We start from the raw sequence: 14,632 nt of genomic DNA, 5'->3' as shown, positions 1-14,632 counted from the left end.
GCCTGCCTTAATTGATTCTAGAAGCTTCTTCTTAATTGGCTCCAGGTGTCCTAATTAGCCTGCCTGCCTTAACTGGTTCTATCAGGTTCCTGATTACTCTAGTGCAGCCCCTTCTCTGGTCACTCAGGGAACAGAAAACTACTCATTCAGTGACCAGTATATTTGCCCTCTACCAGACTCCTGTACCCCACTGGTCTGGGTCTGTCACATATCCCTCCCCCCTGCTCAACGCCAAGGGGTTGGGCAGCTTGGGATGCCAGACAGTGCACACGTGACAAGCAATCGGCGTTGACATGACGGCTCCCTGCTCTGTGTTGCACATGGAACTGGGAAGGTTGGAGGGATAAGAACCATCCGGTCACCCTTGTGTTCTCCTTGTTCCGCTGCATCCATTGAAGAGGGGCATGGTCAGTCACGAGGACAAATCTGCGCCCGAGCAGGTAGTAGCGCAATGTTTCCATGGCCCATTTTACAGCGAGGCATTCTCTCTCCACCACTGCATATTTTTGTTCCCTTGGAAGGAGTTTCTGACTGAGGTATAGAATTGGGTGTTTCTCCTCCCCGACCATCTGTGATAGAACGGCCCCCAACCCTACTTCTGATGCATCCGTCTGCAGGATAAACTCCTTGGTGAAATCAGGGGCTATCAGTATGGGGTTATTGCAGAGGGCAGTCCGTAGGTCTGTGAATGCTTCCTCTGCTGCGTCAGACCATCTTACCAGATCAGGTCCATGGGCTTCAACTAGATCTGTCAGGGGGCTTGCCCTTGTGGCAAAGTGGGGGATAAATCGTCGTTAATACCCCACCACACCTAGGAACGCCCGGACTTGTTTCTTGCGACTTGGTTGGGGCCAATTTTGGATGGCCTCTAACTTGTTCACTTGGAGTTTTACAAACCTTTTCCCACAATGTAGCCAAGATATTTGGCCTCTATAAACCCTACACTTGGCAGGGTTTGCTATAAGGCCAGCTCGCCTGAAGGTATTGAGGACTGCCTCCACCTTCTCCAGGTGGGTTTCCCGGTCTGGGGTATGAATGACCACATCGTCCAAGTAGGCAGCAGCATAACTGTTATGCGGGCATAATAGCTTGTCCATGAGGCGCTGGAAGGTAGCTGGGGCCCCATGTAGTCCAAAAGGGAGGACAGTATATTGAAAAAGACCCTCTGGTGTAGAGAATGCAGTCTTTTCCTTTGCGTCTTCTGCAAGGGGAATCTGCCAGTACCCCTTTGTCAAGTCTAGAGTAGTCAAGTACCGGGCATTACCCAGACGGTCCACTAGCTCATCTATGCGAGGTATGGGGTACGTGTCGAACTGGGATACTTCGTTTAGTCACTGGAAGTCACTGCAAAATCTTGTGGTGCCATCAGGTTTGGACACCAGCACGATTGGGCTGGACCACTGACTCTGGGATTCTTCGATGATCCCCAACTCTAGCATTTTTTTTACTTCTGCTTTTATTTCCTCCCTTTTTGCGGCTGGCACCCGATAGGGCCTCATTGTTACTCTGGCCCCAGGGTTCGTGACGATGTGGTGATATGTCTTGGTTGTTCGACCCGGTTTTGTCGAGAACACATCTTGGTTCTGGAAGATCATCTCAGACACCTCATTCTTCTGGTCTGGTGTTAAATCGGGAGAGACTCTCACCTGTTTGGAAGGCTTGTTTTCCTGGGTTAGGTCTTTTTGGACCGTTGTGCATGCCTCTGGTGCATGCCAGGGTTTCAGAAGTTTAACGTGATAAATCTGTTCTTGTTTTCTGCGTCCTGGCTGCCGCACCTTGTAGGTTACTTCCCCCATGGGTTCAACCATCTCATAGGGCCCCTGCCATTGGGCCAGAAGCTTGCTTTCTGCCGTGGGTACCAACACCATAACCCGATCCCCTGGTTGGAACTGTCGCACTTTTGCCTGGCGATTGTAATGGGTTCGCTGGGCCTCCTGTGCCTTCTCCAAATGTTCCCGTACAATAAGGGTAACCCTGGCTATCCAGTCTCACATCTGCATTACATGCTCTGTTATATTTCTCCCCTCATTGGGTTCCTCTTCCCAGATCTCTTTGGCGATATCTAGTATGCCATGGGGGTGACGCCCATATAATAACTCGAAGGGGGAAAACCCAGTTGAGGCCTGTGGTACCTCCCGGATAGCGAACATAAGGTAGGGTAGTAGGGTGTCCCAATCCTTCCCATCCCGACTTACCACCTTCCTTATCATAGCCTTGAGGGTTCGGTTAAACCTTTCTACCAACTCATCAGTCTGTGGATGGTAGACCGAAGTTTTCAGGGTATGTATATGGAGCAGCGTACAGAGGTCCATCATTAGCTTCGACATAAATGGGGTTCCTTGGTCGGTTAATATCTCCTTCAGTAGCCCCATTTGGGCAAAGATCCCCACCAGCTCTTTGGCTATAGTTTTAGAGGCCGTGTTCCGCAGGGGGACAGCTTCTGAGTAGCGAGTAGCATAGTCCAAAACAACAAGTATATATTGGTGGCCCCGAGCCGTCTTCTCCAGGGGTTCCACTAGGTCCAAGGCTATTCGCTCGAAGGGGACCTCTATGATGGGAAGGGGTACTAAAGGTGCCCTCAAGTGGGGACGGGGACTGTGCAGCTGACACTCTGGGCAGGAGGCACAGTACCTCCACACTTCTTCATGTACTCTGGGCCAGAAGAACCGTCATAGGACTCATGCCAGGGTCTTCTCTACCCCCAAATAGATGACTATGAACAAGACTTAATACAGCGTTCTAGTGTTTTTGAAGTACTAGGATCTGCTGTACCTTCTGCCCCTGTACTGGTGCAACCTGGTATAAGAGATCCTTCTTCATTATGAAGTAGGGTCCTGGTCCCTGGGTTTTCCCTTCCACGGGGACCCCATCTATTTCAGTCACCTCCTTCCTAATGTTGTCATACCTTGGGTCTTCTGCCTGGTCCTGTCCAAAATTTCCTCTCCCTGGGCTAATCTGCCCAAGATCTAGGGGCCCAGTCTCTGTTGCCTCTACTGGTTCAGAAGCATTAGGGTGGGGGTCAGACTCAGGTGCTTCTCCCTCCTGCGTGGCCTCCTTTTCAGCTGTGCGGGTCCACCTACCTACAAGAGCGACCCTCTGGCTTTGGGTCAGTATTCGGGTTCCCAAGGCCTTAGCTGCCCTTCTTTCCCTTTTTGTCTTTCTACCCTGTCTGGGAGTGGAGAACAAATCTGGGGATATTTCAGAGAAGATTGGGGGTTGACAGTCTGCTGTGGATGCCTCATCAATTTAAGGGTCCCCATCTTTCTCCAATCCCCCTACTGGGAGTAAGTTTCCAAACCCTGGGAAGTCCCTCCCTATGAGCACCGGGTATGGGAGTTTAGGGACTACCCCTGCTGCTACCTCAGTAGTGTTCCCTTGGATCTCGATTTTTACTGGGATGGTGGGGTAGTAACTAACTGTCCCATGAACACATGTTATCCCCGTACGTTTAGCTTGCAGCAGCTGACTACGCTTCATGAGCTTCCCTGAGATAAGTGTGATAGCACTTCCCGAATCAACCAGTGCCGTGGTCCCTACCCTATTTAGTTTCACTGGTCTGGTATACATATGTGGAGTTAGTGAGACCCCCACAAGGTGGATTAGGGAGCATGGATCTGTCCAGTTCCCCAGGTTACAATGCATAGGCTCCTCAGCATTGGGACACTGTGCAGCTATGTGTCCCCACTCCCCGCAGGCATAACATCTGTATGGAGCCCTAGGCGTTCCCTGGTCTCTTGGTTTGGGCATCTAACGTCACGATCCTCTTCTCCCTCAGTGCTCTAACTCTTTGTGGCCTCTGATGGGCCTTCAGCCTCTCTCTTTTTCCACCTGGGCCCTCCTGGTGGCCCAGTTACCCGAACTTTAGGGCTTGGTGCTGCTAGTTTAACCCGGGGTGCCTCTTCCTTAACTGGTCGGGTCAGCTCCCTCGCTGTCCTTCGCCTCTCTACCAGGGTGACAACCTCATCATAGGTGGAGGGTTCGTTCTGGCTTACCCAGGCACGAAGGTTTGGTGGTAGTCCCCTCATGTATCGGTCGACGACCAGAACCGCTAGTATGTTTTCCGGACTCCGGGAATCTGTTTGCAACCACTTTCATGTGAGATGGATGAGGTCATACAATTGGGACCACGGATTTTTGTCTTCCTGGTACCTCCAACCGTGATACTGCTGGGCCCGCACTGCTGTCGTTACCCCAGATCTGGCCAGGATCTCTGCTTTCAGCTGGCGGTAGTCTGCCCCAGCCTCTTCAGGCAGATCATGTGTAGGCCTTCTGGAACTCCTCACACAGGAATGGGGCAAGGATGCCAGACCACTGATCTTGAGGCCAGGCCTCCCGTAGGGCTGTCCTCTCAAAGGCCAGAAGGTATGCCTCTACATCATCCTCCCGTGTCATTTTCTGCAGCCAATGGCTGGCCCGTATGAGCCGTGTCCCATCATGGCCGCGATTCAGCTCTGTAAGGGACTTTACCTGGTTTACCAGTTCCCGCAACATAGCTCGGTCTTGAGCAGCCTGGTCCATCAGCAGACGATTAGTCTCTTGCTGCAGCCGCACTGCCTCCTGTTGGGCAGCTGCCTGGACACGGGTAGCCTCCTGCTGGGCCGCCGTAGCTTGTATCAGTGCCCACACTACGTCATCCATTGTGGTGAAAAAAAATAAACCCTCTCCCCTTTTTTTTGGTTTTTTGTTTAAATCACCCTCCTTCTTCCGCCGCGCTGTGCACCCCAAGATCCCACTCCTTACACCAGTGTGACAAAGTTCCTCCTCTATCTTGGTGGGTCCTGTGCTTATTGGCGGATTTTCTTGACTCAGAGATTCACCATGTGGGTTGGGGAACAGCCCAGAGACCTTCCCCTCTGGGAGAACCCACAGTCCAGGTCAATTGGGAGGTTTGGGGGGAACCCGGGCCCGCACTCTACTCCGGGTTCCTGCCCAGGGTCCTGTGGACTGCAGCTGTCTATAGTGCCTCTTGTAACAGCTGCATGACAGCTACAACTCCCTGGGCTACTTCCCCATGGCCTCCTCCAAACACCTTCCTTATTCTCACCACAGGACCTTCCTCCTGGTGTCTGATAACGCTTGTGCTCCTCAGTCCTCCAGCAATTCAATCCCTTTTTCATATTTCCACATCCCACTAATTTAGAGATGCCCAATTTTCTATAGGCTATTTCCTTAGTTCCCTTTATTCTCATTAACATCTATGTTAATGAGTTACTATAGCAACTTAAGGTTATTAGAGAATCCTGCAAAATGTCACTGTTTGGCATCTTGCAGTGTTAACTGGCTCATTGCAACCTATTTTTCAATCTATTGATGCATAGTTTCCAGACCATCAGCACTTAACACATTTTTTACTGTAATCATACACTTTGCTGATACACTTTTATCTTTCAGTCAACGAGTTATGCCAACCTGTTTTAGGACTAAGGCCTTGTGTCACTAAACTGAATATCTTACACGCCTGTAGGCCCTGTGTTACAACGTTAACTAATACTTACATTTCACCTCTATATCCTAAATATACTTAATGTCTTGAATTCTTGGCTACAAATTATATAAAGAAAGGATATAGATAATAATACTGAATATATTAAATGCCATAAATTAATAGAAATCAATGGTATGGCCTTTCCTGGAATGTAGTGTTCATTTCTGATCTCTTCATCTCTAAAAGACAGAACAGAAACATAGCGGTTCAGAGACAGTGAGAGGCATGGGGAGACTTGAGTATGACGAGGGACTGAAAAGATTGGGATTGTTTAGTTTAAAGATTTGGTGAATAAAAGAAGACATGATAGAGGTATACAAAATGAATAGTTTAGAGAAAGTGAATTGGGTGCTTCTGTTTATCATGTTTCATAACTAGGGGACAGCCAGTGGCACTGAAAGGCAATGAATTTAGAATTGATACAACAAAATTGCAAAAACCCTAATGTGAGTAACATGTGGAACTCACTGCTGCAAGATATTCTTGGGGACAGAAGTTGACTAGGGTTCAAAAAAGAATCAGGCATTTATATAAGCAATGAGACTATCCACAGGTACATTAGATAAGCTGAAACATAAGAGTTTGTATCCTATCAGACAACCACTAATTGATCAGGTTGTGGTGGGAAGAAACTTCCCTTTTGGGCAGGTCATCGTATAATTACTCTCTCTGCAGTTTTTTGCACCTTCTGGCACATCCAGTACTGGCCACGGTCATAGCGAAGATACTGGATTAGATGGGTCACAGGTCTGATTCTGTATGGCAATTGCTATAAGAAGTAGGATGGCCTGGTGGTTAGGGTTCTAGTTTGGGACCTGGGAGACCTGGTCCCAAAAATGGACAGAATACCCACCTCATAAGGGTGTTGAGGATAAATAAAGATCGTTAGGGACACCGACACCGTGGTAATGGAGGGCCAACTGTACCTGATCTAGAGAGAGACAGGTTGATGTTAATAAATAAAGAGTTCTGAATTTATTTTAGGCTTTGTGACATTATGAGGCTGTCAGTATGTGGGATGAAGAAGCAGCATCAGTGTTGTTATGTGAAGATGCACATGTCCTATATTTATTCCCAGATGAATCCACAGCCGCACACTGTCAAGACATCTGCTCAAACATCTGCATAGAAATGATTAATATAGACATATGTGCGTGTCTCTATGTGGGCGCTTTCATCTCATTGGCTGCTGTGCCTTGCTGATGCTTCTTTTTGATTGGCTTCTCTCCTTCCAGCCTATGCTGATGTTCTTTTCTGCTTGGCTGGCTGGTTCCCCCATGCTGATGCTTGTCTTTTCTCCTTCCAGGGACTGCATTGCGCTGTGTTTTTTGAACAGTGGTACAAGTTTTGTGGCTGGCTTTGCAATCTTTTCCATCTTGGGCTTTATGGCGCAGGAACAAGGCGTCCCTATATCTGAGGTAGCTGAGTCAGGTGAGTAGGCTCGGTGTGCAGGAAGAGCAGTGTGTAGGGTAGGGTGGGCCATTGCTAATGTGGGACAATCTCCGGTCACCTGACATTGACCCTGGACTCCTCTTCTGCATTGTCTCGGACAAAAGAGCTCCTGTAAAGAGAGCAGAGCAGAGAACAGTGACTGAGGGGTGTCCCAAAGCTGCTGACCCCCTAAGAGGCACAATGAACCACAATGAAACGAGATTAATTGCAACCCCAGGTTCAAATCCCAGAAGGGTCAACTCAGCTCTTCTGAGATAAATAAACTGAGTCCCAAGGTGGTTATGGCGTGTGGATCTTTGGCATGAAACATTAAGATCTGAGTTCCTGTTTGCTCTGCATGGACATTAGGAGTCCACCAGCTCCCAGCCATGGAGGTGGAGTCCACAGCCTGCTGTGGCTCGTCTGCCCTCACTCCTGGCAGTAGAGCCGTAGCCTGCTCTGGTTCCTCTGATCTTCCTCACCCAGCAACGGAGGCACTGTTTCTTGAATGGTGGTTCCTAGTGCTAGGAGTGAATTCATTGGGGAAGGTGGGGTGTGTTTTGCAGGTGGGTGGGTGCCATAGACCAGTTCTGAGCTGCTAATCTCCCTGATTCTGCTTTGGTGACCTCTTCCTCACTGCCTGGCAAGGCGATGGTGCAGCTGATGGCTTCTACATTTGGTCTCTACCATCTACTATAAATGACCCTCTTCTCACAGGGCCTGGCCTGGCATTTATTGCATACCCTCGAGCTGTCGTCATGCTGCCTTTCTCCCCACTCTGGGCCTGCTGCTTCTTCCTGATGGTGGTTCTGCTGGGACTGGACAGCCAGGTACAGATGCACAGACAGGACACGAGTGCTTCCTTCTTGTCTGGCCAGCTTCCCTTCAAACTGACAGCCAAAACATTCCACTTGATAAATGGCCAGGTGGTGAGGGAAACACCTGGCTACAAGTTCTGAGGTAGCAAAGCACCTTCCCCTGTCCAGACAGAGTAGAGCGCCCCCGTCAGCTCTCACTTAATCTAGTATGGGCTCAGACACACGGACGGGCCCAGTGGACAGGGCACTTGACGGGGATTCAGGCGACCTGGGTTCTATTCCCAGCTCTGCTACTGACCTGCTGTGTGACCTTGGGCCGGTAACTTCACCTCAATTGCCTGTTCGCTCTATCTAGAGCGTAAACTCTCTGGCGCAGAAGCTGTCCCACTGTGTGTTTGTCTAGTGCTTGGTACAATGGGGCCCCAATCTCAGTTGGAGCGTCTGTGCGCTATGATAATAATAATGTCATGCTCACTGCGAGCCTCCTCTTTCCATCCAGCCCATGCAGCATAGGGAAGAGCTGCAGCCCATTCTGTGGTGTTGTGTGGGAAGGGGTCTGAGCAGATGTCCTGTGAAACCAGGATGCTGGTTTCCAGCAATACCTTCTGGAGTCAGGGCCGTGGTTTCAGTAGCACCCCTTAGTGGGAATGCTCAGCATGGCACTGGTATGGATTTTAGAGCCTGGCTGTTGGATGATGGAAGGAAGGCTGTGAGCTGATTTCAGCAGCCCGCCTAGTGGGGGATTGGGAAATGGCCTGGCACTGGTTTCCAGCAGCATGCCCTTAGTAAGTGATTGAGGCATGGATGCGAATGGAAGTTCCTAGGACAGCCATGGCATGACTGGGGCTAGCTCCCGATGTTGAATGTGTGCGGTCTCTCCTGGCTGAGGGAAACCTGTCCTGAGAGCAAGAGGCCGTGGAACAATGAAGCCCAGCCAGCTGGCATAGTAGGAGTGTGCTGACAGGTGTGTGAATTCTCTTCTTCCTAGTTCGTCTGTGTGGAGAGCCTGGTGACAGCTGTTATCGACATGTACCCCACCATCTTCCGGAAGCAAAACCGCCGTGAGATCCTCATCTTGCTTGTCTCCATCCTCTCCTACCTTGTAGGACTGGTCATGCTCACAGAGGTAGACTCAGAGATAGGAATCCCTCCCTCCATCCCTCCTGTAGCTCACAGTCTGTGGGGTGCTCTGGTCACATCTGACTGAAATCCCTCTGGGCAGAAAGAGGACTTTAGACCCTGTGGCTGGATTAGGAGCCCAGCTGCAGCAATTCCACCTGGGACTGTAGTCTATGTGCTCTCCTAAGATAAGCAGTGTTGCGTCAGTGCTCAGATGGGAGACCTCTAAGGCGCACTCCAGGTGCTGCAAACAGTGGTGTTACTGATTCAGTAGGTGGTGCTCTGCCCTCTTATTTCAGTACTGAATCTCAGCACGGGACTAGTGGGCACTGTGCTGCTGGAGTTGGCAGCTTTGGGGCGGGGTTTAAAGGGGAGTCCTGACCCGAGTGGTCAGTAAGGATTCTGGGGTGTATTTTACAAAAGCTGCTCTGCAGTGATGGGGCCCAATTCCAGTGCAGGGTTTTACATTCTGCCTCGCTAAAAATTCTTTCAACTGGATAGTGCAGCTTTCATTGCCTGTCCTAAACTCTCGTGGACCATTCCTCTGTGCTGGCCTCTGAGAGAGTGTTTTGAAGGTCAGGGCTTTTCAGAGTTTCATGCAAACCAAGCCCTATTCCTGTCTCATCTGAAGGCTATTGGAGCATCTTTATCCCTTTCTTCCTTACTTGATGGGACCTTCATGAGCACTATGTGTACAGGAAGCTGCTGGGCCTGGTTCTGACCTCACGTCTATTTGTGTAAACTGGGATTAGCCCCATGGAAGTGAATAGAATTCTGCTGGTGTGAGATCAGAATTGGGCCCAGGTTCCCTTTCGGCAGTGGTGGGAGGGGGTGATACCTGTGTGTGGGTTTCTCTCTCTCTCTGGCTCCTTCTGTCTCTCTTTGGGCTTGATTTTTTGAAAAGCTGCCCCTGATTTTGCACCTGCAATTTTGTGCCTGGAATTAATTGCAGGCCCGTGTTGTAGCAGCACCTGTAGAATTAGGCAGCTCAAATTTGGGCCCCCAATGATTTGTGCCTGCAAAATTGCACTCCATTATATCTGGGTGCAAATTTGGAGTCTGGGTTGATTTTTGAACATTAGAGATATTGACCTGTGAGTCTCTTTTCCCATTTCCCACTACCAAGCTTATTTTTTTTCAGACTGTCCTAAAAATAACTCCAAACTCCTGAACAGTGACTTATCCTCTCCTGGAAATGAGAGGCTGCAGACCGAGCCGGGATGGGATCTGGGGAAAACAGGATTTCCACAGAGGTCCCCAGTGCAGATCAGGTCTTGGCCAGGTTGGGCTTATAAGGGGAAAGCTTGTCATCAGACTCTATCAGGAGAGGGTGGGGCAGGAAGGTGCCAAAGACTTGAGTTGGTTCTTTCTCCAGCTGAACGGCTTGACCTGTCCCTTAGTTAGATTTCTTCTCTCTCTCTTCTCCCTGCTTGCCCCCTCCCAGGGTGGGATGTATATCTTCCAGCTCTTTGATTACTACGCTGCCAGCGGCATGTGCCTGCTCTTCGTTGCCATCTTTGAGACGCTTTGTATCGGCTGGGTGTATGGTGAGTACGGGCCTGGTGGCCGGCAGCTTTCACTGACTCCGAATCCCTGAGTGGACTCTCGTCCCCTCACTGGGGCTGGTTTCTCTGTTATCCCCAAGAGCACCAGGCCACAGATCCCCTTTGTAAACCTGGTACATTGGAACCCTTTACAGATAGTAGCACAACGTGTCCTCACTTCCGTGCCCAGGGACTTAGATGCTGGGAGCCTCCTGACAGCAGAGCCCAGGGGGAGCTGGCTGGAGAAGCTGCCTCATGCCAGCAAGGAAGTCTGTGACCCTAACAAATTTCCCTTGTTTGTGCTTATCTGTATTACCCATAATGCCCCATTTCTGAGCTCACTCCTGTCCACATGGGTCTTCCTGTCGGTCAGTATCCTCTCTGGGCCATGACCATTACTCTTGTTCCCTTTTGTTAACAGGGTCTCCCTCCCTGTCTTTCTCAGGTGCTGATCGTTTCTATGATAACATTGAAGACATGATTGGTTACAGGCCATGGCCTATTATCAAATATTGCTGGCTCTTCATCACGCCAGCAGTCTGCATGGTGAGAGCTTGGAGGCCTTTGGTCTGGCGGCCTGAGAGAGGAGTGGGGCTGGTTTAGGTTGTTTTGGGAGTGGGGGAAATGGATCGCTCTGGGACCCCTGTGTTGGGGACATATTGAGTAGGTAGTAAGCACTTTCCCATGGAGCGGGCCAGGTTGTAATGGCTCACTGGCTCAATGTGGCCATCATGTTGTCCTCCAGCAGCATATCCATAGAAGGTAAGAACCCTACTGCTACTGACAGCTACGGTACGTCTACATGCAGGGCCGGCTCCAGGCACCAGCTTAACAAGCAGGTGCTTGGGGCAGCCAAGGGAGAGGGCGGCACCTGCGGCAATTCGGGGGCGGCAGGTCCCTCACTCTCTCTGAGTGAAGGACCTGCCGCTGAACTGCCGCCGCGGATTGCGGCTTTTTTTTTTTTTTTTTTTTTTTTTGTTTGGGGCGGCAGAAATGCTGGAGCCGGCCCTGTCTACATGGCCAGCAGAAGCCCGTGGCACCACGTCTCAGGGCCGGGGTCTGCAGATTCAGGCTCATGCTATGCCACTAAAAAAAGCTGTGTAGACATTTGGGGTGGAGCTCAGGCTCTGCTTCAGGACCTGAGCTCCAGTCCGATCCTGGATGTCTGCACAACTATTTCTAGTGCTTTAGAATGGGCCTGAATCTGTAGATCCAGGCTGTGAGACTCGCTGCAGCAGGTTTCTGCTGGCCGTGTAGACATACCCCAGTGAGCAGACTCCCACTTTAGCTCAAGTGGCCTGTGGTTTGGAAGCCAAAGGTTCTAACCCTGCTGCTGCTGTGTGGTCTATCTGATCACCATGGACATCCGTGAGTGGGGATGGAATAACTGGGGGAGGGAACAGATCTCCAGGGACTGCTGCTAGGATGAGCTCTTGGCTGAGATAACAAACACTAATTGAAGGGGCAGCAGCACCCAAGTGTTGTTGCCCCTCGGGGGCTGTCTGTCCCAAGGAAGTCCTGCTGCGGGTGTGAAGTCAGAAGGGAGATCGTGTTGGCTAATGGCATTGCTTCCCCCCTTCCTCTCTTCTTGGCTTCTTCCACCTCCCCAGGCGACCTTCCTGTTTTCTCTGATTAAATATACCCCTCTGACCTACAACAAGAAGTACGTGTACCCCTGGTGGGGAGACACCCTGGGCTGGCTGCTGGCCCTCTCATCTATGGTCTGCATCCCTCTCTGGATTGTCTACAAACTTTCCATGATCAAGGGCTCTCTGAGAGAGGTGAGGCTGCTGCGTTGGGAGTGGGGTATGGTCCACAGAGGGGGTTATGGGGGCCTTACAGGTCACTGGCATATTGAAGTGACAGCCTCTTGAGGTGTGATTGGTGTGTTGTGGGTTAATAAACAGGAACATAGAATTAAGTTACTGAAGCTCAGTCTATTACTGTAAAGAATTAGTGGCTTTATTGAATTCAAGCTGGCTGGAGGGCTACACAGAAATAGCTGCCTTCCTGTGCGTCGCAGTTATTGGCTCTCCATCACTTGTCAAATGCCGTAGGAAAACAGCTTTGTGGGAAGTGCTGATAGACCAAGTGTAGGCCCCAGGCTAAACGCAGTCCACTGGGGTCTACAGATAGCCTGTGGGCTGCCCTCATCTCAGTGTGGAGGTCTGACCTGTGGGGACTATGGATCCCAGTGTATGATGCAGGCGAGGCTGCATGCTGGGACCTCTAGATTCCCTGCTGAGTCCCCGCCCCCATCTCATTGTTGGAATGGAGAATTGTGGGGGAATCAATGGAGGCTTGAAGCCACCTTTACACTGCCTGTGTTGTGAGGCAGCCAGATGCCTACAAAGCAGTTGGTGTAAGTTAGAGCAGCCTCAGGGCCGCTCTAACTTGCACTGTTTTTCTCCTGGGCCAGAACACAGCATGCTGTGACCATGCACCTCCCTCCAGAACGTCCTCTACCTGCCACGAGGCTCCTGTAAGCTGGCTTTAGAGACCTTCTGCACTTTGGGATCCCTGAGCTTTCTCCACCAACTTTTGCCCCCTAGAGCAGTGCATGGGGATGGACTGTAAGGAAGAACTGGGCCCAAAACCTCTGTTGTCTCCCTGTCTGTGGAGAAAAGGCTCTGCTTTTTGCTGACGTTTCCATCGGCAGAGCACCTGTTGATGTCCACAGGGGCTGGGTTAGTGCCGTTCTGCACACCCTAGGAGTGGCCTTTGGATGTGTACAGCCCTGACTATGAGGAAGCATTGTGGGGTTGATCTGCATTTGAAATGTGCTGGATGGCTCAGGTGTAAAAGCTGGGGTTGATACGTGGGAGGCTGACTTTGTTTTGACAGCGCCACAGCCCCAGTCAGGGACATGGAAGGGAATTTTCCCTGGTTCCACACAAGCCCTGGGGATTCCCAGCTGCTGTTCAAACAGCCAAGGTGGTTTTCAGCAGTTGTTTAAATTGTCATATCTGGATGTGGGAACTGGGGCTATTCGAGGACATCCCTGGACTTAAGGGGCTGGCGTCCCAGCATGGGGAGGGCCTACGTGTCATGAACTGGGAATCATTCAGCCAGAGATCCAGATGTGATTACCAAATTCCAGCCTGCCTCGCCCCTCCGTGCAGCCCTTGCTGGAAGGCTACTTAGAAAGGGGCTGTTTGGTGGGGGTGCAGTTGGGCAGAGGAGGCTGTGGGTGAGCCGGATCTGTCCCTACACCCTTGTTCAACATCCGACTTTGTCTTTCAGAGATTCCGCCAGTTGGTCTGTCCAGATGAGGACTTACCTTTCAGCCTGGGTGTGGGGCAGCCCCTTCCTTCCACTAGACCCGGCCTCCTGATGCTGACCGAGCAAGAGTCCCATTGTTAGGGCCACTGTGGCCCCCTGGATTGGTTGATACACTCCTTCTAGCTGTCAGATGACTCAAGGATTCTCCACTTTCTGAGGGGAGCAGGACTTGTGAGCTGATCTCTCTTCCGCTGGAGGATTTGATGGGCTCAGCAGGGGCTGCCATAGAAGGGTCTCCAGGGACAGTGTAGAGTCAGCGATGCACCTTAATCGTCTCCTGGGGAGCGCACACAGGAGCTGATTCAAACAGCTGAGAGTCCCCAACGCTCCAGTGGGTGGGACAGGAGAGACTCAGCCCCGGAGTGGAGACTGTCAAAGAGTCACAGAGGCTCTTCTCCGACATGGACTTTGAGGACCTCTCCATTCATTCCATTAAATCCTGTATCTTATCACATCTGAGTGGCTCTGCATCAGTTTTGTCTCTTGTGCTTTCTTTGTAAGGGAACTCTCCCCTCCACTCCAGAAGTCATTGCTCCTAGAGGTGCTGCTTGTTTCCAGAACTACACGGAGTCCAATCTGCCAGGACCACCTCTCTGGGCAGGGGTGATGGGTATTTTGGTGGCCCAAGAAGCCAAGTCCAAGGTTGTGATGGAGTGTGTGTGGCTAGTCTAAAGGGGAAAGTCCACACCAAATTAGATACGACTTCCCCTCACTCACCTCCCAGAATTACAGAAAAATTATAGACTGTTACTCCTTTTTGACCCAAGTGATTATTAGGAGAAACTGATGATGGAGTCAAGCATTCCTGTTTATTTACAAGGAATGTACAAAGTCCCGTTTCTCTGACCACAGTAGGAATTAAATAAGAGATTGTGTCTTTACTCACAGTTCCAAGCCTCTAGTTAGCACTTAGCCCAAAACTCTCTCTCAGCTTTTGTTCAGGGCCACATTCC

At 50.6% G+C, this 14,632-nt stretch overlaps 1 protein-coding gene across 5 annotated transcripts in view; it reads left to right on the top strand.

Moving 5' to 3' along the window:
• The window catches only part of SLC6A13 (solute carrier family 6 member 13), a 66,903-nt gene extending 52,770 nt beyond the window's left edge, over nucleotides 1-14,133 (top strand). For all 5 annotated transcript variants that reach the window (XM_054034947.1, XM_054034938.1, XM_054034964.1 and 2 more), the window contains 7 exons: nucleotides 6,792-6,916; nucleotides 7,634-7,746; nucleotides 8,723-8,860; nucleotides 10,298-10,400; nucleotides 10,843-10,943; nucleotides 12,008-12,178; nucleotides 13,641-14,133. In XM_054034947.1, coding sequence (XP_053890922.1) covers nucleotides 6,792-6,916; nucleotides 7,634-7,746; nucleotides 8,723-8,860; nucleotides 10,298-10,400; nucleotides 10,843-10,943; nucleotides 12,008-12,178; nucleotides 13,641-13,760 — 871 coding nt within the window. In that variant the 3' untranslated portion in view covers nucleotides 13,761-14,133. The remainder of the gene's footprint in view (nucleotides 1-6,791; nucleotides 6,917-7,633; nucleotides 7,747-8,722; nucleotides 8,861-10,297; nucleotides 10,401-10,842; nucleotides 10,944-12,007; nucleotides 12,179-13,640) is intronic.
• The last annotated feature ends 499 nt before the right edge of the window (nucleotides 14,134-14,632 follow it).

The sequence above is a fragment of the Malaclemys terrapin genome, chromosome 1, assembly GCF_027887155.1.
Source record: "Malaclemys terrapin pileata isolate rMalTer1 chromosome 1, rMalTer1.hap1, whole genome shotgun sequence".
Classification (NCBI taxonomy): Eukaryota; Metazoa; Chordata; order Testudines; family Emydidae; genus Malaclemys; species Malaclemys terrapin.
The sequence above is the reverse complement of the archived record's forward strand: the minus strand, read 5'-3'. Positions and strand labels throughout refer to the sequence as shown.